Source organism: Equus caballus, chromosome 16 (genome assembly GCF_041296265.1).
Source record: "Equus caballus isolate H_3958 breed thoroughbred chromosome 16, TB-T2T, whole genome shotgun sequence".
Taxonomy (NCBI): domain Eukaryota; kingdom Metazoa; phylum Chordata; class Mammalia; order Perissodactyla; family Equidae; genus Equus; species Equus caballus.
Genome location: NC_091699.1, coordinates 78,106,700 through 78,128,652, shown reverse-complemented (window position 1 = coordinate 78,128,652; position 21,953 = coordinate 78,106,700). Strand labels below are relative to the sequence as shown.

The following is a 21,953-nucleotide window of genomic DNA, read 5'->3' as shown; positions in this document are numbered from 1 at the left end:
ATACTCCAAACAAAAAGCACGCAAAGGAAAATAGGGAGATTCAATGAAGGCTTGCAAAATAGATGTGAGACCCCTCAGCTCTCCTTTTCCATGTGACTCCTAGAACGCTGGCAGCCAGGCCTTTAATCTCAGGCAGGAAATTGAAAGAATGTTCTCAGGAGAATCTGACCAGACAAAGAAGAAAGACCCAAAGATACTCATATCAGAGGTTTGCTAAGTAAAGAACTCAGCCAGATCACTCTACAGTGAAATGTGTAGTTGACCAGCTCCATCCATGTCCTTGGACTTCCAGTCTTTTTGCCCTCAATTCTTAAATAGGAAGAATTCCCTAGACATGTAAGAAATAGAGAGCAAAACAGAAAAGCAACAACAATAACAGGGAACAGACCATGTTGGGCAAAAAAGACTTAAACATTACTAATTTATATCCTTAGAGAGAGAAAGGATGATGTTCCAACCAGGAAACAAGAAGAGGATAGTAAAAAAAGGAATATTCAGAGAACAAAAATGAGCTCTTGAAAATTAAAATAGGAGAAGAACTTTGTAAAATAAAGTCAGAGAAATCCCCCAGAATGTAGAGCAAAAAGACAACCTGGAAAATAAGAGAGAGGAGAGAAGGGGCAAAGGGATTGCCATTTCTTCAAGACAAACTTTGCACAATTATTTGACTCTTTAAACTGGTGGTCTCAACTGGGGGCGGCGAGGAGGGTGGAATTTTGTGCCATCCCCGGCCCCTGAGGGGACATTTGACAACGTCTGGAGACATTTTTGGCTGTCACAATGGAATGGCGGAGGGAGGGGTGGTTGATACTGACATAGTGGGTAGAGGCCAGTGATGCTGCTAAACATCCTACAATGCACAGGGCAGCCCCTGCAACAAAGAATTATCCAGCCCAAAACGTCAATTGTGCTGAGGTCCAGAGCCCTGCCCTGAAGTATGAGCATGTGTAAAGTCGATAAAAAATATAAACACGTTCAAATATACGTGTATCCATAAAATAAGACAGGTTAAAAATCATGGCAAATTTTTTAAAAAATGCTTCAGTTGGGGGGAAAAATCAAGGTGAAGATTTAGAAAACTTAAATTAGGAATTTAATCATTTCAAGAAAACCAAAGAGGCATTCAAAATTCAAGGCAAAGCTTTACCAAAATCTTCCAACAGAAACTTCAGCCCTTTCAGAGGGAAAACCTGGAAGTTTTCAGGGTCTAAACTTCAACTTCAAATTCACAACTACACAGATGTGGAAAAAGCAGCTTGGCAGGTGAAATGAGCAAGTCGTAAACGATGATAAATTGTCCAATGTGGGGGAAAAAAACTTCAAGTAATCAAAGGCCAAGAGCAAAAGTTAAATATTTCCCACTAGTTCATTGTTTTTTAAGAATGATTAATGTGCCTCTGTGGGGAGGGAACCCAACAAATAGCTGAACTTGTTAGCAAGCTTCCAACGTTGAAGGGTAAACTACTTCATTAACAAGCCGAGGGAAAGGGTCCAGAGACATCCCAATGGAGACGACATCTGGATTAATTTGAAAGTCTTTTACACTTATCTTTCTAATTATATCAGTCTTCTTCTTTTTCTTTTTTGAGAGCATAATGTTAAAGGATAGTCACCCAAAAACATGTATGAGGAAAACAATTACAGCTGGGAAGCCGTCCTCTTGGGACAAGCAGGATAGAAGGAAAGAATAGTTTCTTTATTCTGTATCCCTTTAAAACCCAAATACACAGTCTCTACACATAAAGTTCTAATTATACTTTATAAAAAAAACAGAATAAAATTAACTGTGATGACAAAACAGGAAAACCACCTCAAGTATCAAGTTTTATCAGACTGTGTTTTTCCCCCTGCTAATTGACATGGTGTTAAGATCAGTTTGCCTGATCACTGCTGGTCTGAAGAAAAGAGACAATGTATCGAGAGAGAATTATCATAAGATTGTCTCTTTCATAAAACAGCTCGCTCATTTATACACAGTCTAAGATATATAAAGAGTCAGCAAATGGAAAAATTAATTCCAAACCCACTGGAACCCAAGGATGCTGATGTCTATGAGATGTGCTGGAGACTGGTGTTGCTACCAAGTGATCCAAAGCATTGGACAACATCTAAGCCCCTCTGTGAAATACCAAGAGCACGTTCAGGTACAGAACACTAAATGAGAACTTCGCCACAAAGTGAAGGAGGGACCCCCTTGAGCTAAGGGAGGAGAGGATCTTTCAGGGTCCACCTCATTAAAAGCAGTTTAACAAAACCTTAATAGTGAAGGCAAGATACAAGTGGGCATTAGGCTGCCCTGAGTCTGCTAAGGAGATGGGATTAAACTGACCATATTTTGGCCTTGCAAAACTGTCTTGAACCACAAGGATTCCTTAAAAAAAAAATTTATTTCTAGTGCTAATAATGGTACCTTGACAGCCAGAACAGGTGAACTTGTTCACTAAAAGCAAACAGTTCAGTGCCTTTTTGCCCACGTTGAAGGATGAGTAATACATGCACTTCCCTTCCCCAAGTTTGCCATAAGAAACACACACACTTTACAAGTCTTTGGGAACAAGTGACAACTCAAATGATTGTAAAGGCATGAAAAACGACTTCCCAGAGTAGCTGAGGTTGTAAGGCACTGGAATCTAAGAAGCTTACCGTCTTGCCTCTAACTCCCTTGGGTCCAGTTTCTCCTGGACCACCAGGGTCCCCAATCTCACCCTACATAAGTTCAAAAAATAAAATAAAATGGTTATTAAAGTCAAAGAGATATATGTCAATGTGTTTTTAAACTGATTCCAACATGAAGACATTTTTCATATACATTTTTATCTTTAACAGTTTTCTTTGAAGTGTGCCCCCGCCCCACCATTTTTATCGCTCTCTACACAGTACACTGAATCCTCATTGTTCCACTCTGTCACTCCAGCCAGAACACAGCCTCCTTGGAGATGTGAACTGTGCCCTTCATTGTGTCCTCTGATCCTATCACAGGGCCTAGCATTTACTGAGCTCAGTGAATGTTTCTAGCAGAAGTGAAAGCCTTAAGGCAGAGGACGTGGTTGCTCACATTATCTGAAGGTGACTCATAAGCACATGGGGAAAATTGAGCCAGGTAAAATCAAGTAATTTCAGTTTTCCTTACATTTTACTTACCTTTGAGCAAAGAAGAAAATATATATGATAGAGGGGAAGGAGTACATGTGAGGAGAAAAACAAGGATGATTTCTTCCTCTACCTATGAGTTGAAAGACTAGAAATGAAATTTTAAAAAAAGTTCTGCTTCTTTCTTCCCTCCTTTCCCCCATAAAGCTTTCTTTCTTTTTTTTTTAAAGACTGGCACCTGAGCTAACATCTGCTGATGATCTTCCTTTTTTTCCCCCTTCTTCTCCCCAAAGTCCCCCAGCACATAGTTGTATATTCGAGTTGTAGGTCCTTCTAGTTGTGGCATGTGGGACGCTGCCTCAGCATGGCCTGACATGGTGCCATGGCCATTGCCAGGATCCAAACTGGCGAAACCCTGGGCCATGGAAGCGGAGCGTGCAAACTTAGCCACTCGGCCACGGGGCCGGCCCCAAGGTTTCTTTTTATTCATTTATAATTAACCATCCTTCTATCGTCCTATGATACATTTCAGACCCCCAGCAGTATATCTGACTGATCTCTAGTCAGTATGAAGTACATGATACCTTAGGTCCACTTTCTCCAGGGAATCCTTCTTGCCCCTGTAATTAATAGGAGGGAAAATTAACATATGCACATATCACTGAGGGAGGTTTGTATTGACTCCAATTTTACCTGAGACCTTAATTAGTTTTAGTACCTCTGAACCAAGGAAGGGCCAAAACGATTGAAAATGAAACAGTACAGCACTATTTGAGTGAGAACTCCCAATTCTAAATTAAACTATTTACTGGTTTCACCAAAATATCATGACAACCTAAGATAAGTGGATAAATGTATATATCTGAGGAATTACAAATCAGGCCTATAACAGGATAGCTGGTGATTTGGCCACATGTCTCTGAAACAGCCCTCTGAAAACGGATTTCAGTGGAGAAATTCGGACAGCCTGGCATCTGAAGCTCATCAGTGTCTGGTCCTCTGTTTACCTTACTTTGGCCACAGACTATGGTTGAAGAGCTATGCTAATCCTCATTCAATGAAAAAAATATTTAAAATAAAGTTTATTTTTTTCTTTTTTTTTTTTAAAGACTTTATTTTTTCCTTTTTCTCCCCAAAGCCCCCCAGTACATAGTTGTATATTTCTCGTTGTGGGTTCTTCTAGTTGTGGTATGTGGGACGCTGCCTCAGCGTGGTTTGATGAGCAGTGCCATGTCCGCGCCCAGGACTCGAACCAACGAAACACTGGGACGCCTGCAGCAGAGCGCGCGAACTTAACCACTCGGCCACGGGGCCAGCCCAAAAAATAAAGTTTATTTTTGATTATTAAAAGTAGTATCTCCTTAAACATATACAAAATACAAAAGAATAGAAACAAGAAAAATCACCCAAATCTCACTACCCAGAACTAACCATTATAAATATTTTGTCATATTTTTTCTAAGCTCTTAAAATGTAAGACAATTGGGATAAAGGTTTTTTTCTGAGTTTTTACTTGATATTGTCACATAATTTCTTTACATAATTATAAACTTCATTTACATTCATTTTAAAGAATGGCTAATATTCCAATGCTACAGGATACTTAATATTTCTCTTTTTACCAGCTATTAAGGTTGTTTTCAATTACTCTATTCTAATGAAAATTTCACTGTAAATCCTTGATTCACTAGTTGTTTCTTTTTCAAAGAAATTTTCACTTTTTTGGGTCTGTTTATTCTTCCAGACAGCCTTTTGCATCATTCCCGTTGGGACTTCCCTTGGAATCCTTTATGACATTTTAGACTTTCCAATAAGAACTTGGCATGTCTCCACTTATTGAAGTTTTATATCTCAGTAATTTTTTGTCATAGATATCAAACATTTTGCAGAAACAATATCCTGAACTATACTATGTTTTTGTGGACATTATTACGATTTCTAAGTGGTTACTGTTGGTAGATAAAAATCACTGATTTTGGTAAACTTATCTATCTCACTTCCAGACACCTAAATATTCAGTGACAATGGAAAGTTATCATTCTGATGTAAAGATACAAAGTTTTATTTTTAAGTTACTGCTTGGCCAGATGCATTTAGAAAGGCCCTGTAAACCCTCTCAGTAACGGCTAAAGGAATTCTAGTGAGACGGGGGCAGGCTTTGGAGCGCCTCCCCAGGGCAACTGGAGCCCAGAGCTGCTAGGACTAGACGCACTGCTCGGGCTGGAACAAGTCGTCTGGCTGCACATCTCTGCAAAGGACAGACAATTAATTTCCAAGTTTAGATTGTTGCCTGCAATTTAAACCATCCAGTTGTTTTTTCCTCTACCACATTCCTCGTGGAATATCAGCAAATAAATTATTGAAATCTATCTCCAAATGTCCAAGACTGCCTGAGTCACTGCTTTCTATTTTTTCTCAAATGCGGGGGAAAAAAAGCAACAAAAATAAATGGAAAATGTCCAGCTTCCCGTCGATGTGTCTTACCTTTGCTCCTTTACTCCCAAAGCTACCATAACCTGGGGCGCCATCATCTCCCTGTAGACAAAGCAATTAGTTACCAACATCCCAGACCACAGATAGAGTCAGCCCATTCCCAAGAGAGCGAGACAGCCAGGTTTTTAGTTTGATTAGGAGAAATTAGGAAGCGGATTCTCCCTGTGAGGCAGGCCACTGACATTTGGTGATAGTGGTAGTAAAGGCAACTCCCAATAACAGATACAGACAATGCTAGTCCTACTTGTCTCATCTGTAAAGTGGGAATAATAATTATACCTACTCAGGGATTTTTTATGAGGATTAAATGAGAAAATTTCAGACATATAGTAATCTCAATAAAAGGAGGTAGTAGCGTTATCTCTTCCGAATAACACTTGCATTTTCATACCTTAGCTCTTATCTTTTTTTTTTTTTTAAGAATTGGCACCTGGGCTAACTGCTGCCATTCTTTTTTTTTTTTTTTTCTGCTTTACCTCCCCAATCTCCCACCTCCCCCAACACAGTTGTATATCTTAGTTGCAGGTCCTTCTAGTTGTGGGATGTGGGATGCCTCCTCAACGTGGCCTGACAAGCGGTGCCATGTCCGTGCCCAGGATCCAAACCCTGGGCCGCCACAGCGGAGCGTGGGAACTTAACCACTCAGCCATGGAGCCGGCCCCTATAATCTATTTTCAGTTTGCTAGATAAAAATAAGACCTCTTAAATGTCTGGGCACTGGCTAATGTCAGACCCTTGTGGGGGCCTTAGTGAGAAGTCCTGAGCGCTGGGGGAAGGCTGGGCTGGGTTTCTGATGAATGGATTCTGAGGTGAGGAAAGAATGGAAGAAATTGTTACAAGGATGCTAAAGACAAGTTTTATCCATTTTATTATTTGGCTTCAAAAGCATCCTGGTCAGGATATTTGGTACCCAGGAAGTTGCCACCTTGGAAAAGTTGGCCAAGGAACTAATCAAAGATGAGAATAACATCTCAAGTTCTAGAAAGCTATAGAGCTAGATTGGGATGGTATCTTTAATACTTTCTTCGGAGAACCACATCCGATATTCATTGACCTAAAAGATTCCAAGGGCCAGATCAAAGGCAAGGATAAAACACAAACCGGCAAGCCTCGAGGACCAGGAAGGCCCGCAGCTCCTTTTTCTCCCAGGTCTCCAGGTTCTCCCTGTCAAACAGAACAGTGAAACGTGTCCTTATTAGGGTGTTTTGTAAAGGAAATTAGAAACGATGGCACTAAGACAACAATTTTCAACTGCTTCCATGTGTATCATACACAGTGACAATGGGTTCGTGGCCAAGACTGTGAGTTGTGCAAGCAATACAGAGGAACTGGGGCTGTTGGCTCACGAGGTCTCCTCCATTGATAAATGAAGCCTCTGAGAGTCTGATGTGTCGTTTAGTGCGAGCTGCCATCCAGGCAGCTCGGTGCCATGAACCGCACCCTTGGAAATATCTTACCGTGAGTCAAAGAGGAAGCTCTGTATTGTTTAAAAAAAGTAACAAAACTGTTTTCCATGATGATCCATGCAAATCATCTGGCTGCTGCAAAGAGGACAGACTTCTTAATCTCGTTTTAAGGTTTTAAGTGTCACTCAAGATAACCAAGGTGGCAGGACATCCCTGGCAATAGTTTCTCCCTTCTGACTAGTACAACATCTACTGTGGGTTATACATCAATCTCAGTACCATCTTGAGGGCAGTCTGGCTCCTCAGGAAAGTTAACACAGCTTACAAAGGAAGGTTAACTCCTCTTCTCAAAAATAAAAGATCGATTGTTAAAGTTTCAGATTTTAGATTTAGAGATTGTTGTGAAGATAGTACAGGGAGTTCCTCTGTAGTCCACATCTAGTTTCCCCGATTGTTAACACTACGTTACATTAGTTACATCAGTAGGGCATATTTGTCACCACAAATACATGAATATTGATTCATTGTTACTAATTAAAGCCCATAACTTTGCCCAAATTTCCTTAGTTTTTACCTAATATCCTTTTTCTGCTACAGGATCCCATCCAGAAGACCACATGTCATGTCTCCTTAGGTTCCTCTAGACTGACAGTTTATCAGGTTTTCTTTGCTTTTGATGACTTTGACAATTTTGAGGAATACTGGTTAGGTATCTTGTAGAATGTCTCTCAACTGGGTATTGTCTGATGTTTTTCTCAGGATTAGGTAGGGTTTTATGGGTTGGGGACAAAGACCGCAGAGGTAAAATGCCATTCTTGTCAGATCACATCAAGAATGTATACTATCAACATGGCCACCACTCGGATGGTAACCTTGATCATCTGGCTGAGGTGGTGGCAGTCAAGTTTCTCCACTGTCTAGTTACTCCTCCCTGCCCTTTCCATAATGTCATCTTTGGAAGAAAGAGAGTGGAAGTGTGCACAGTCCACACTTAAGCAGTGGGAGTGGTTAACTAATTTTCAAGGACATAAAGGCAACACAGTAGGTGTGAGAAGTGCAAATGGACAACTGTCCAGCAGCACTGAACTCTGGGGGTGAAACAGAATAGGGCTCCATGGGAGGGAAGCAGACCACGGGCCCTGAGGCCTTTCTTTCAGGGCACTGGCTCTCAAAGCGTGCTCTGGGACCACCAGCCTCACAATACCTGGGGTCCACATGCAAAAGGAAATTTCTGAACCTCATTGGTATCAGTTTTTTGTAATTGAGCCTAAGAATATGCCTTTTAAAATAAGCTTCTAAGCTGATTCTTATGCACATGGAAGTTTGAGAACATCTGCTTTAGGGTAGAGAAACAAGGGGAGCCATATGGCTTGTGCAGGGTCAAACACTTTGTTACTCGTACAGCTAGGTATTGAGCCCAGGAGTAACTGCAGGGTTGCTTGCCTCCCTGGGAGCTTGAGATTATTCGAGTAAGGTAGGAGTAAGTGTTTGGGGCTCATCTCAGTTAATAACGAGTCTAGAGGGCTCAGTCCATCTTGGGCTTGTCAAAAGGGTTTGGGTTTGCTTTGAGGGCATTCATCTCCCAAATTCTTGCCCTCTCCCCTTTAAAAGTTCTTCTTATTAACAAAGATCTTCTTTGGCACAACTACCCTGCTCATATCTATCTCCTTCCACACTCTCACCTATATCCAGCTCTAGAGGCTCTATTGGCCCCTTCTATCACACCCCACAGAGTGCTTTCATTTCTCATGCAAACCTTCTCTATACATTCATGATATCTGCCCACACACATCCTTCCTTACTGTAAGATAAACTCAGTTCTCACCAGTGACACACACCACTTCCCATGTAGCCTTCTCCAGGGCAAGAAGGCAGCACTGTCTCTGCTCCAAACTTTCCCTTCTAGACCATTACTGCTACACCACATGCTCTAGTAGTCTTCTCTCTTCTTTTTAGGAAGATTAGCCCTGAGCTAACTGCTGCCAATCTTCCTCTTTTTGCTGAGGAAGACTGGCCCTGAGCCAACATCCCTGCCCATCCTCCCCCACTTTTTATATGTGGGACGCCCACCACAGCATGACCCACCAAGCGGTGCCATGTCTGCACCCAGGATCCAAACCAGCGAACCCCGGGCCGCCAAAGTGGAACGTGCACGCTTAACCGCTGCGCCACCGGGCTGGCCCCTCTAGTAATCTTTTCTTTTTGGAGATGATTATCCTTGTCATCCAGGTACCTCATTTCACCCTCCAATCACTGTCTTTGCAACACTCCACTGCTGGCCTCCATCATTTCAGCCCTTCTTAGCAGTTCTGCATTACAAAGCTAGCCCCTCCTCTTATGCCCTCAATCTCATCCTCTGTGTCAAGACATTTCTCCATTAATTATTTCTTTCTTACATCTTCAACCTCCTTCTGTCTTTGTTTTCTCTTCTCTGCTCATAAATATGCCATAGTCTCTCCTATCATTGAAAACAAAGAAATACCCCACTCTGATCTATGCTACACCTTGCCAGGACTAGTAGTTAATGTCCTCCTCCTCCCCTTCAATGCCTAGTTTCTCCAACGCGGACGGCCTCATATCCATTTCCTCCTCATCAACACATTGTTCAGTCTGTTGCAGCCTGTTTCTCTTTCTCTCTCCTCTTCTCAAATGCTACATTTTTGAAGCTGTTCTTTGGAGCATCTTAGCCACCGGATGCAATGGCTTCTCCACCCCTCCCTTCCTTGTTGTTCTACACCAGCTAATACCCTTGACCTCTCCTTCCTGAACTTTTCTCAGCATCCAGTGAGCTTTTCTGTTTCTTTCACCTCCTTTCTAATAATTCATTGCCTGTCTCCTCTTATCCTTCTTACAAATAGATATCACCAAGAGTCTTTTTTAAAATACAAATGACTCTGAAACCTGCATCTCCAACCAGCCCTAAACCCTTTCTTCCATCCCCCAAACCAAGTGATTTTCTTCACTCTTACACCTGCTCTTCCCATTGCCCTTCCTGCTTCTGTGATGATGTTGCCACTCATGTTGGAAGCCCATGAATCATCTAGTCCTCTTCTCTCTGCCTCAGTTCCCTATTGGAAGAGTCCTACAGAGTCATCACGAGCCCCTCCTGTCCTCACCCTGTTAAGCCGTTTAGTCATTGCTTGTCTTGGACATAGAGCATTCCAGCTAGTCTCCTAGCTTCCAATACCTCAGCCTTCAAAATATTTCCACACTGAGTTGTCTATTTAACATCTTCCAAAGTCTGGCTGTGTTCATACACTCCATTCAAAAATTGTAAATAGCATTGTACTGGCTACCTAATAAAGTCAGTCACCACAGACTTTCTTGTTCTTTATGTGCCATCAGACAGGGTCATTTTTCATTCCCCAAATACCAGCTCCCAGGTTCTCCAACCCTGTGCTTTCCTTCACACTATTTCTTCTACCAGAAATTCCGCACGCCCCCTTCTCTGCTTGCCAAAATCCTTTTCTCCTCAGATCCACTCAAAGTCTGTGTCCCCTGTGATGCCTCTTTTCCCAGCCCAGAATTATTTCTATTAATACTAAGTTTAAAGCTGCATTTCAGTCCCTTATCCCTAACTACTTTATGTCATAGATTAGCGGCTTGAAAATATTCTAAATTCTGTAGGGTTGATTCCATGTCATTTTTATCATTATACAACCCAGAAAATCTTTCCTTAAACAAATATTTACTAAGTACTTACTACATGCTGGGTACTGTTCTAAGCACTAGGGATGCAACAGTGAGCAAAGCAGACGAAGATCTCTGCTCCCCCGGAGCCGACTTTCTAGTGTAGCTGAATGCAGTACGGCGCCTTCATCTCAAAAGGTGTTCAGCAAAGGTTTTTGTATGAATGGAGGAAAGAAATAAAGGAAGAAGAAAAGATGAGAAGGAGGGAGGACAAAAGGGAGGATGGAGGGAGGGAGAGAGAAAAGAAAGCCTGCCCAGAACAGTCCCCCTTGCCTCAGATCCCTCAGCTTAGATTGGGTGTAGGCCCTTGTGAGATTATGCTGAGCTGGAATTCCTGACCTCATCCTGGTCCACACCCATGTCCTTAGATGTTGTTGGCTCTGTAAGAATCAGGCCAGGGTGTTGGGGCAATGAGATATGCTCTCCTTTGTGTTGAAAGGGCTCTGGCTAATGTAACCAGACACCCTTCCCTTGAGGAGAAAACTTCTACCTTAGTGGGTGTAAAGAATGTGACCTACTTTATTGCCTTGGCTTCCCAGATGGCCTTGACTCCCGGCCTCTCCTCCTGGTCCTGGAGGCCCCTGAAACAAAACAAGGATTGTAAGTACAGCAGGGCACACGGCAACCTTCCTATAAACCCTTTGTGTTTCTTCCAGGGGAAAATGAGCCACAGACGGGAAAAGAGTTATGGCTTTATCGATTACTGCTCTGGAAAAAGCATCACAGCTGTCAAATAAAGACTAGTAAATAAAAGAAAATTAATCAAGTAATTCATGCCAGATGTTGCCTAAATGATTGTGCTTCCTTTTGAGTCTTCTCTTCCAAAGAGATTTTAGGTTCTCACTGTTTTGCTGTTAGAGCAGATGTTGCTCAAATGTCTAACATTTAAAGAAGGCAGTCCAGATGACATTTACCTTGAACTGTGTTCTTCCTGGTTCCTTGCTTTGGCAGAAAGCATTTTTTTTTTAAAGGTAAACATCTTTATTTGCAAATAATATGATTTAAACAATAGAAAGCTAAAGAAACTTTACTAAAAATAATTAGTATTAATGACAAGATATGTTCAGGTGGTACAAGACAAATAAATATTCTGAAATAGTTTTCTTTTTCCTAGTGATAAGTTAGAAAAGTAAATGTAAATAAATTCCCATTTGCGAATGGAGACAAAAATGTAAAATACTTAGACTACATTTAACAAGAGAGATACAGGACCTAAATAAAGAGAGTTTTAAGATCTTATTGAAGAACATAATAACAAAACTTTAACAGATGGACACACATACCACGCCTCTATATGGAAAATCTATTTGATATAATAGAAGTCTCTCCAACATCCTAGAAAGCATGTTTTATTGGAACACGTTTAACGCCTAATGTTTTTAAAAAAATCCCAATTCAGAGACAGCCCAACGGCCTTCCTATGTTATTGACACTTGGGATCAGATTTTTCTTTGGGATATCTACATGCATGGCAACACAAATCTCTTTTGGTTAAACTGTTTACAGGTATTTGTGAATAATCCCAATACAAGTGAATGGAAATCATTTTCACAATTTTTTTTGGTGTCGTTACTATAATTTAAAAATAAATAAACCAAATCTTCATATAAGCATGATACTCAGAAAACAAATTTTGTTGAGAAGAAAAAAAAATTATGACATTAACCTTTTCATATTTTAAAAAATTTAAAATGTAACCAGTTGGACGTAAAAATTTTCCTAATAGCAAAGATTGTTTAACAATGAATTGGTTACAAGGGAAGATAATAATGATCTTTCTACAACAGTCTGTCTTCTCCCCTCCCTCTTTCATCTTAAAAGAAGAGTCTCAATTTCTTCATCCTTCATGGTTCTCAACGCTTTCTGTTCTAACTTTCACTTCTACCATTTCATGGAGCTATGTCCTGTGAACTTTGTGTTCAACCTAGTTGACTTTTTTTCTGTTCTTACCTTATTTGAGTTTCATCATGTATTTTTTGAAACTTTTTCCATTAACTTCTGTAACACCAAGTTATCATGGTCTTTCTGCTCCCTCTCTGGTCTCTTCTCAGTAAACTTCCGAGACTCTCCTTCTTCTATTTGCCTCTTAAATTTCCATGTGTCCCAAGGCTCCATCCTCTAACTCTATTTCCTTACTTCATCCCTCTTCATGAGCGATACTCCCATTGATTCCCATACCACTTCTACAAAATGACTCCTAAATATATGGATCTCTAGTCCAAACCACTCAACTGAACACCAGACTCATAATAAAATGCCTATTGGATATCATGTAGGGATTGATCACCCAAAATAATTATATTTACCATAAGTCATGCTTAGTCTCATATTCTTTTCATTATGGAATGGTGCCACCCTTTACTCCCCCTGAAATCCTAGCCAGAAACCTAAGAATCATTCTAGACCCCTCCCTCTACCTCATTTCTCAAATTCAATCAGCTACAAGTTCTACAGGTTCTGTCCCCTTTCTGTATCCATCTCTCTTCCATTCCCTTTGCCATCATCTACCTTCAGGCCCTTTTAGCATTCTGCCTAAATGCCTGGCTTCCCTGACTGTAGCTGGCCCCTTTCTAATCCATTCTCCGTTCCTTTTTCCTTTTGATTTAAAACATCAGGCTGATGCTGCCACTTTGTCTGAAATTCTGAATTCTGAGTAGCCTTCAGAATAAAGGTGAAGGTTTTATTAATGTGTAAAATCCCCCAAAACGTTGGTATAGCATGCCTCTGAAGTAGTCATCTGTGACTACTTTAATCACTGTACGATCATGCTCATCAGACCATTTGAAGCCGCCAAATACTTCTTGTTGTCTTCTGTCTCTACACTGTGAAGGTTTTTTTTCTTAGCAGGTCCATTTTTCTGTTTGGGGAAGTGTACAATATCCCTCTCTTGAAAATCTTACTTTTAGCATCACTGTTTCAAGAAGAATACCTGAACTCTCTGGCTGTGTTGGGTCTAACCAATTATTCCACAGGTTCCTCTAGTCTATATGTAAGTGTTTATTTATTTCTCCTCTCATCCACCAGATACTAGCCTGTACATTCCCTGAAGGAAGGGGCATATCCTATTGACTTCATATCTCTGGAACTTAGTACAGTACCTAGAACCCATCAATCTACCCATGTATTCATCTATCTATCCATCCACCTATCCAGGAATGGTCCCCAAGAGGAGTGAAATAATGTTGAAATTTTGTTTTTCCATATGACATTTTCATGTACTTTACAGAAGGAGATGAAGTAGAGAGATTTTAATTGTTTTTGACACTAAGGAGTAAATTGGAAATCTTGCCTAGGAGCTCTCTTTCTGTGCTTCCTTCAGATAGAATAAGCTCTATGTGATGTAGGAGATTTCTGGGAGATTACTTCATGTGTAGCCACCTCAAGCACACACAAGTTCAATGATATTATCCTGTTTGAAAGCCCTCCAAAATAGAAGATTTCTTGGGTGGACGGATGGATGCAGACAGGGCTTTGTCATTACAAGATCAGAAAACATGATTCTGTTTCCTGTGCAAGACCACACGAAGTACCAAACTGGGGTCTGTGACTACTTGAATGGGGCTCAAGTGTCAATGAATGGTTACCCAGATATATTACCTACTCAAATACTGCTGGTTGTATAAGGGGCCATGTTTCTAAAGGAAAGAAGAAAAATTCCCTGCTACACCCAAGATATCAGAGTCAAAATGTTGCCTTGATCTGAGGTCAAGAGCAGCTGTGGAGTATACAGAGAGGCTTAGGGCATTTAAAGGGAAAGGGTATTAGCTAGAGGTCAAATGTCCATTGGCTTTGTTGTAACAGCGGCCTTTTATTGAGCATTTATTTTGTGCAAGGTTATGTATAGACTTCATCAATCCTTACAACACCACAATGAGATACATATTATTAACACCACTTTACCAATCAAAGACAAATTTTCAAAGCATTTAACCCAAAATCATTCAGTTAGTAAGAGAATGAGATGAGAATTGAACCTGATTCTGACTCTAAAGACTGAACTCCCAGCCACTCTGTCTGCTGTTCTGAGTCCCGTGTCTGGGACAGGATTCTCAAACTCTTACCATCCATGCACCAGCTGAGATTGGAGTTTTAAAAATGTGAATCTCCAAACTTGATGTTGGAGGCTGGGGACAGATCTAACCTCCACTACAGGGACTTGGGCTGGGGCCCTTTTGTTCATGTTGAGACTGTCACAGCGTCCTTGGCAATCACAACCGGTTTAGTGTTAAATGAGGTTAGAAAGGAGATGTTTAGAGTTTAAATGTTTTAAAAAATTGTGCTTACATAGCATTCTATCAGAAGGGATTGCACTAGGAGTTTGGGATTGATGGCTGGGGCATTGCCAAGGACACCTTGACTTGGGATAGGATATGGCAGGATGGGGGCAAGAGGTGTGGGTACTTCTCACATTTAAAAGGAATTTTGTCACTTACTGTTTTCATGAGAGTAAAACCTTGCCTACACCCACAACCAGCAAATATCAGGCTGGGGTGAAATAATCCAAGGAGATTAAATGCTCAGTTTCTATAAGAGTCAAATATGAGCTAAGTCTGAGAAAACAAAAACCAAGAGGTCAGCAAGGGTGGGCTAATATAAGAACAAACCCCAGGATACTTGGGAAGATGTTAATCTGGACATGGCTAGTCTATGAGACAGCCCCTAACCTCAACTTCTAATCCTTCATGCATCCTACACTTCATTCATATTGAACTGTTTATGGTTTCCCAAACTCACCTCGACATCTCTTTTTATATAACCTAATTCATTCTCCTGAATGCCTGCCTTTCCCTCAGTCAGCTGGAAAACACTTCCTCAGCCTGCAAAAGCTAAGCCAGTCTTCTTCTTTAACTCCATCCTTTGTTCCACCACACTACCTTGAGTATAATTCTATTTTAACATTTAGCACATCACATATCAATTATTTGGGTTCATGAGTCTCCCTCATGAGACTGGGAGCGCTTGAGGGTAGGGTCTGTGTCTGATTCATCCTTTTATCCTACTACAGGGCCTTACACACAGGAAATACTCAGTAAATGTTTGTGAAATGAGTAATAGGAATGGTTGATGGATCATGCAACGTAGACTATGCAGAATTATGAAATCCGATGATTGCAATACAGATTACATATTGTTATATTGTTATTATTATTATGGCCTTCCCTGGATTGGGGACTAGCATGCTTTGGGCATAAAATTTCCCTGTTAAATTTGTAATGTTGATGCAATATTGTAGTATTAAACATTTATATAGTGCTTACTATATTGTGGGCACTGTTCTAAGCACCTACATATATTAAACCATTTAATTTTCACAACAATCTGATGAGGTAGCTACTACTACTACTCCTACTTTACAGCAGAGAAAATTGAGGCACTGAGAGGTTAAATAAACTACCCAAGCCCACACAGCTAGGAAGGTACAAAGCTGGCAATCAAACCCAAGCAGCCTAACTCCAGATTCTATGCCCTTGACCACTACACTATGCTTTGTAAAGATGACAATAGAAATTTTACCTTGTATCCCAAATTTACACTGAATAACTTCAATCTTTCTTGATATTGCATATGACACTAGTGATTATTTCACTAAAAAACCTAAGTATTTAAAGAATTATTCCAGCTCTAATTGGAATTTGTATTTTATGTCTGATTTTCCAGTCCTTTTCTAGGCATTGGTTACATTAGCATAGGACTTTAAGGTAAACCAAACAAGAAGGGAACAAAGGAAGGTACAAAAGAATATGCCATTCCTTTCAAAGTTCTTTCTCTTTCATTGTGCCATGGACCATATTTCTTTTATATCATAGCCATATACTTGGCTGGATTAGCACAAGTTTGATTTATGCAGAATGCCCCAGCACTGCATAAATTAACAAGCCTTCAGAACACTGTCAACAGAAATTACATCCCTTTTTCTAAATGTGTATCCTAAGAAAAAATTTAAAGCCCACAATTAGAAAGCACTCATGTTATTCCACTCAAATGGCTGGTCCTTGTGTGCTGTAAGACAATGTGAAGCCTATGTTAGTGGATTTATAGAGCCAATAAAGTATAACACTCTCTTGTATATCTGATTGTGCTTGTCTCCTGTGGTTTTCCTTTGAAAATAACAATTTTGAGATCTCATTTGTCATGTCCTGAACATAGAAACTTCTACATATCTTTGAAATAGCACTTTTGCTGTGTTGACAAGAGTATTTCAGAAAAAGCAAAGAAAGAAAGAGACCATGCCTTCCAGTCAGATAAATGGAAGAGCTAAATAAGAGAGAAGTGGTACCTTTTGACTAACTCTGGCAATACCAAGAGGTTGAATGATTTATGACTATGATCAACCTTGCCAATGCAAGATTAAAGGGGACTTACTCATAGAAGGACATTATAGAGCAAATGGAATAAGTTATTCTAGTAACAGGCACTTGGATATAATTTTGGATTACGGCAAGGGAATTAGCAAGCTCTTTGATTTCCACCCATGTATATCTCAATATTTTACATAAACAGATGAGATAATCATCAGATATGTTTCCCTTGGCATTTACCATTTTTTAAAAAGTCTCAATTTGTGGTGCCAGCAAGCTTTTAATGATTCAAGGGTGTGAATGCAAAATAGTTACTTTTCATCAATTTAATCCTACCATGAAATTGTAAAGTTTTCAAGCTTTTTGAAGGAGCACATTCATCAAAATTGGGAAAAAATATCCTCATGAGCAGTAATTAATATGCTTTAAAATATTGTGTCATGAGATACAAGTTTATGCAAAAATTTTTCAATATTTCAATGATGAATACATCCACTTAAGTGTTGGACCACTGCCCAGTTTAACAAATGGAGACAAAGTAATGGATTCACTTCATCCTCATGTCAGCCGACAGAGCGCAAGTCCCAACTGTGTCTCTTTCATTCATTTACCTATTGATTCATTATCCAAATATGCATTGAGCTCTACTGCGTGGCAGCATTGTCTTTCTGGGCTTTCGGATATAGCGTAAGCAAGATAAAGTCCTGGCCCTCATGGAGCTTACAATCTAGAAGGGGAGACAAACAGCTAAATAAATAAATATATACTATGATAGCAGACGGGCAGGGCCAGATCATGTAGGACCTTGCTACTCCAAGTGTGGTCCAGGGACCAGCAACATCAGCATCACCTGGCAGCTTATGGGAAGTATAGAATCTCCACCCCAGACCTACTGAACCAGAATCCCGCATTTTAATAAGTTCTCTAGGTGATTTTTAGGTGTTTTTTAAGCACTTTGAAGTTGGAGAAGTGATTTTGGACGGTCATTCCCGACGCTGGGTGTGTATATCAGAATCACCTGGGGAGAAATTAAAGTCGCTGATTCCCTGGCCTCACCTCCAGAGATTCTGATTTAAGCATTCTGGGGAGGGTCCCAGGTGGTGGAGTGTTTTACAGTCTGCCCAGGAGATTCCCATGTGCAGCTAGATTGAGGACCACTGAAGTATGTTGTATTTTGGGTGTGATGGGAAGTCCCTGAGGATTGACATCAGGGGAGTGACGTGGCCTGATTTACACAGAGGAAGAGTTCTTAACCTCACAGTAATGGCTGAGCTGCTGAGGAAAAGAGGACTAGAAACCATCTTCCATCTGCTGTCTGAGAGAATGACAGCCCTCCCTGCAAGGTAGAATGTGACGTGGCTACCACGTCGAGCACTGAAGACAAAGCTAACACTTTGCTGGTTCACAGGTAATAAATAGCTCCACCTGCAGGGAAGAAACCACAGGACATCCATATTAGAGCCAGAATCAAAGTGAGAGGCAGCCACTTTCTCTCGTGACATACCTGGGGACCTTTACCTCCCAGACTTCCTTTATCTCCTTTCACACCAGCCTCTCCTCTTGGACCCTATGTACAGAGAATTAAAGCATTATTTTCTCCCTAAAAGAGAACACTTGAATATCAACTTGAATATTAAAAGTGGAAACGTCGTCAGTAACATGGACAGAAGTTGGGAAAAGAACTCTCATGCTTTGGGTTCCGTCTTGATCTGTTGAGCTCTCCCTCTGTGCAGAGGATACAAGGGTCCAGTCTGACATTTAGATGGTTGGGCATTTGTAGTCAAAGTGAAAAAATACCAAACAGTTGAATTTTTCAGTATTGTTTTCTAATTATCCTAAGCATCTTTATACTTCAAATGTATACATTTCTTATATTAAAAAGAAAAAATAATCCTTAATTACATAAATCTGAACCTAGAATATTTAAATGGATTTTCTGTTCAAAAACCACACCAAAGACTGGTCATAAATAAGATAGAACATGCAGTAAGATAAAATTTGGATGTTTCAACTTCTAGAATATTATATTGCTTATTAACTGTGGCTTCCATACATTTTGCAGAGAAACCTTCATTCTGTGTTTGGTTTTACATCTCCTTTTAAATTATGTCATGAAAAAAGGGAGAGTCTATAAAATGGAAGAAGGGGTGTTGTAGTATTACTTGTTTAGCATGGAATAAAGCCAGCCAATCTATTGAAATTCTTCCCTACAAGCCCAGGGGCAAGTATTTCTTCACTGAATGTAAGAAAAGGGAAATTTCCTCAGCTGGCAAGTAAGACAAAGAAAAGCAATCAAGTTAGAAAGAGAGAGAGGTCCAAGGAGAAGACCGTCCACTCTCTGAAATCTTGGTCAAACGTGGACAAAGTTTCTCTTCATGTCTAAGGATATTTTGCCCACTTTCCATGCACTGAGCTGCCAACATATAATAATTACTTTAATTTTTTAAACAATGTGGATCAAAACTTTGAAAAATTGCAGAACCACTGTTTATTGTGGATTTGCCAAATAGCAAAATGATTTCTCAAGCTTTCACAACGAAAAGTTTGGAGAGAAAAAAATTATGTTCTAACTTTCTGTAATTTGACCTTCTTCTTTCATTTCAGCATTTTCTAGGACTCCTTTTCCCTTCTCACTATTGTCTTAGGGTAGATTTTGCCCTTTCTGGCACATGCTTCCTTTACCCTCATGTGATCAGGGTAAGAGCCAACCATGGCTTGCTCCTTGCAAAGGAAAAAGTACTTAAGGCAGCTCCCTGGAGAGGTGAGCTAGAGAGAACAGGCTGAGTGCCACGCTATAGGCCACCCAGCTGAAGACTTCAGCTGTATGTGGAATAAATCTTTCCTAGAGCAGAGCCAATTTTTCTATATCATGGGCATCCAGATATGTAACATTGAGCTCTTACTGTGCTAAACGGACCAAAATTCCCAGTTGTGAGGCTCAAGGTCTGCCTAGAATACCCTAGCTTGCCTGAACCCATCACACAGGGGACCACTGCCCAGCATGTTCATTCTCTCTTCATCTCTTGACTGGGACAAAACTTAGATAAAAGAGATCAAATGCTGTATAAGTCAAGACTACACTGCTTCCTCACTTTATTACCCTGAAAACACTTTAAACCTCTGCAATTCTGCAAGGGGGTGTGAGCGGTTCTATCAAGGATTCAGATTCTTCTTTATGTTCTCACACTCTGATTTGTCTTGATACATACCTGAGGGCCCTTAAGTCCCAGTGAGCCTTCAAGTCCATCTGGGCCTGGGATGCCTGTTGTCCCCTGTGGTGAGAGAGAATCAACCTGTTAACACTGTTTCCGGATAATTTTGTCTCCTTTATATGCAAGATTATAAATATTTTTTCAATTACAATGGCAGTGCAGGATCTATGCAAAAATACAAAAAATACAGGAAAATACAAAGAAGGAAATAAAAATCTTCTATAATCTCATCAAGCAGAGATAACCACAGCTAATTATGTTGGTGTATTTTCTTCTAGTCTTTATACATATGGATGCACACACACATACTCCCTTCTGTTCCTAAAACATTTGCAATATTATAACTAACTTGGGTATTTGGCCTGAAAAAACTTACAATTTACTTCACATTTTCTTCAGGCATCTTACAACGTTATATTTATATTCAGATAGATTAACTATCTAGGGATCAAAAGTTGAGCATTCTCTTCACATTGTCCTTGAACTCTTCCACAGATAAGAACTCCAAAAAGAGTAAAGAAGGATTAAAAAGTTTAATTTAGGCAACTGTTAGGATAGCCTAAGTTTATGTTTCAGTTGTTACATGGTTAGATGTAATTAAATGTCCCTCCCTGATGTCTTTTCCTAGAAATCAGAAAGAGGAAATTTCTCAACACTTTCTCTTCCCAATTTCATTTGACTCATTTTGTGCTGTCTTTTGGACTTGCTCTCCTTTGAGTTAAAGTCTAACCTTGAAGTGTGTGTGATGGGGGCAGGGTACTGTCTGTGGATGGTAAACTTTCTTGGTCTTTATCTGAAAATGTCTATTTTATATCCACTCATAGTTTAGTTAGGTATAAAATTCTAGGTTAACAGTTATTTTTCTTCTGCACCTGCAAGATACTACTTTGCTGTTTTCTGGCATGTATTATCATTGAACAGAAGTCTGCTGCAATCTAATTTGTTATTCCTTTTATGGGTAAAACTGTTCTTTCTGTCTGATAGTGTTTAAGATGTTTTCTTTAAAATTCTGGAGTTTCAACGTGTTGTGACTGAGAGTGTATTTATTATTTACCCCTTAGTATTTTTAATCTGAGGACGTGTGTTTTTTGTAAAATTTTAAGTCAAAACTGCTCTTTCATAAATATTGGAAGTTCATGAAACATATATAATATATCACCAACATATACAAAGGGGATAAGATATGACATTTGGTATAGTCAACTTTTGAACACAGCATTCAGAATATCCAATTTGGATTAGAGTTTAATGGTACTCTTGGTTTAAAAGGGGTTTATGCGAATTGTGAGCAAGGTTTCAGAGTTAATTGAACAAAAATCTAAAAGAAAGGTTACCCACTGAGTTATTAGAGTTTATATTTGAAATCCCAACAGAGTTAAATTTGACAATGATTGGGCCAAATACTATGTCTTTCTCATTAATTATAAGAGTTTTGTTTTTGTTTTTGTTTGTTTTTGTTTTTGGTGAGGAAGATTGTCCCTGAGCTAACATCTGTGCCAATCTTCCTCTATTTTGTATGTGGGACACTGCCACAGAATGGCTTGATAAGCAGTGTGTAGGTCCCCACCTGGAATCTGAACTTGCAAACCCCACACCACTGAATTGGAGTGCATGAACTTAACCACTATGCCACCAGACCAGCCCCTAATTATAATTTTTGGTTAAAGTGCCCAAATTTTCATTTTCTTTTAAGATTTGAGTTCTTGAAATTGTAGCCTAACAGTTTTCCATTTTATTCCATAATCAATAGCATCAAAAAGTGA

General features: G+C 39.9%; 1 protein-coding gene across 1 annotated transcript in view; it reads right to left on the bottom strand.

The window, feature by feature from the left end:
* COL6A6 (collagen type VI alpha 6 chain) overlaps positions 1-21,953 on the bottom strand; it is a 142,464-nt gene that overhangs the window by 36,282 nt on the left and 84,229 nt on the right. Inside the window, exons 22-28 of the mRNA XM_070236962.1 lie at positions 20,188-20,250; positions 18,483-18,545; positions 11,198-11,260; positions 6,685-6,747; positions 5,575-5,625; positions 3,675-3,710; positions 2,644-2,706 (exon numbers count right to left, since the gene is read on the bottom strand). Of these exons, the coding sequence (XP_070093063.1) occupies positions 2,644-2,706; positions 3,675-3,710; positions 5,575-5,625; positions 6,685-6,747; positions 11,198-11,260; positions 18,483-18,545; positions 20,188-20,250 (402 nt within the window). The remainder of the gene's footprint in view (positions 1-2,643; positions 2,707-3,674; positions 3,711-5,574; positions 5,626-6,684; positions 6,748-11,197; positions 11,261-18,482; positions 18,546-20,187; positions 20,251-21,953) is intronic.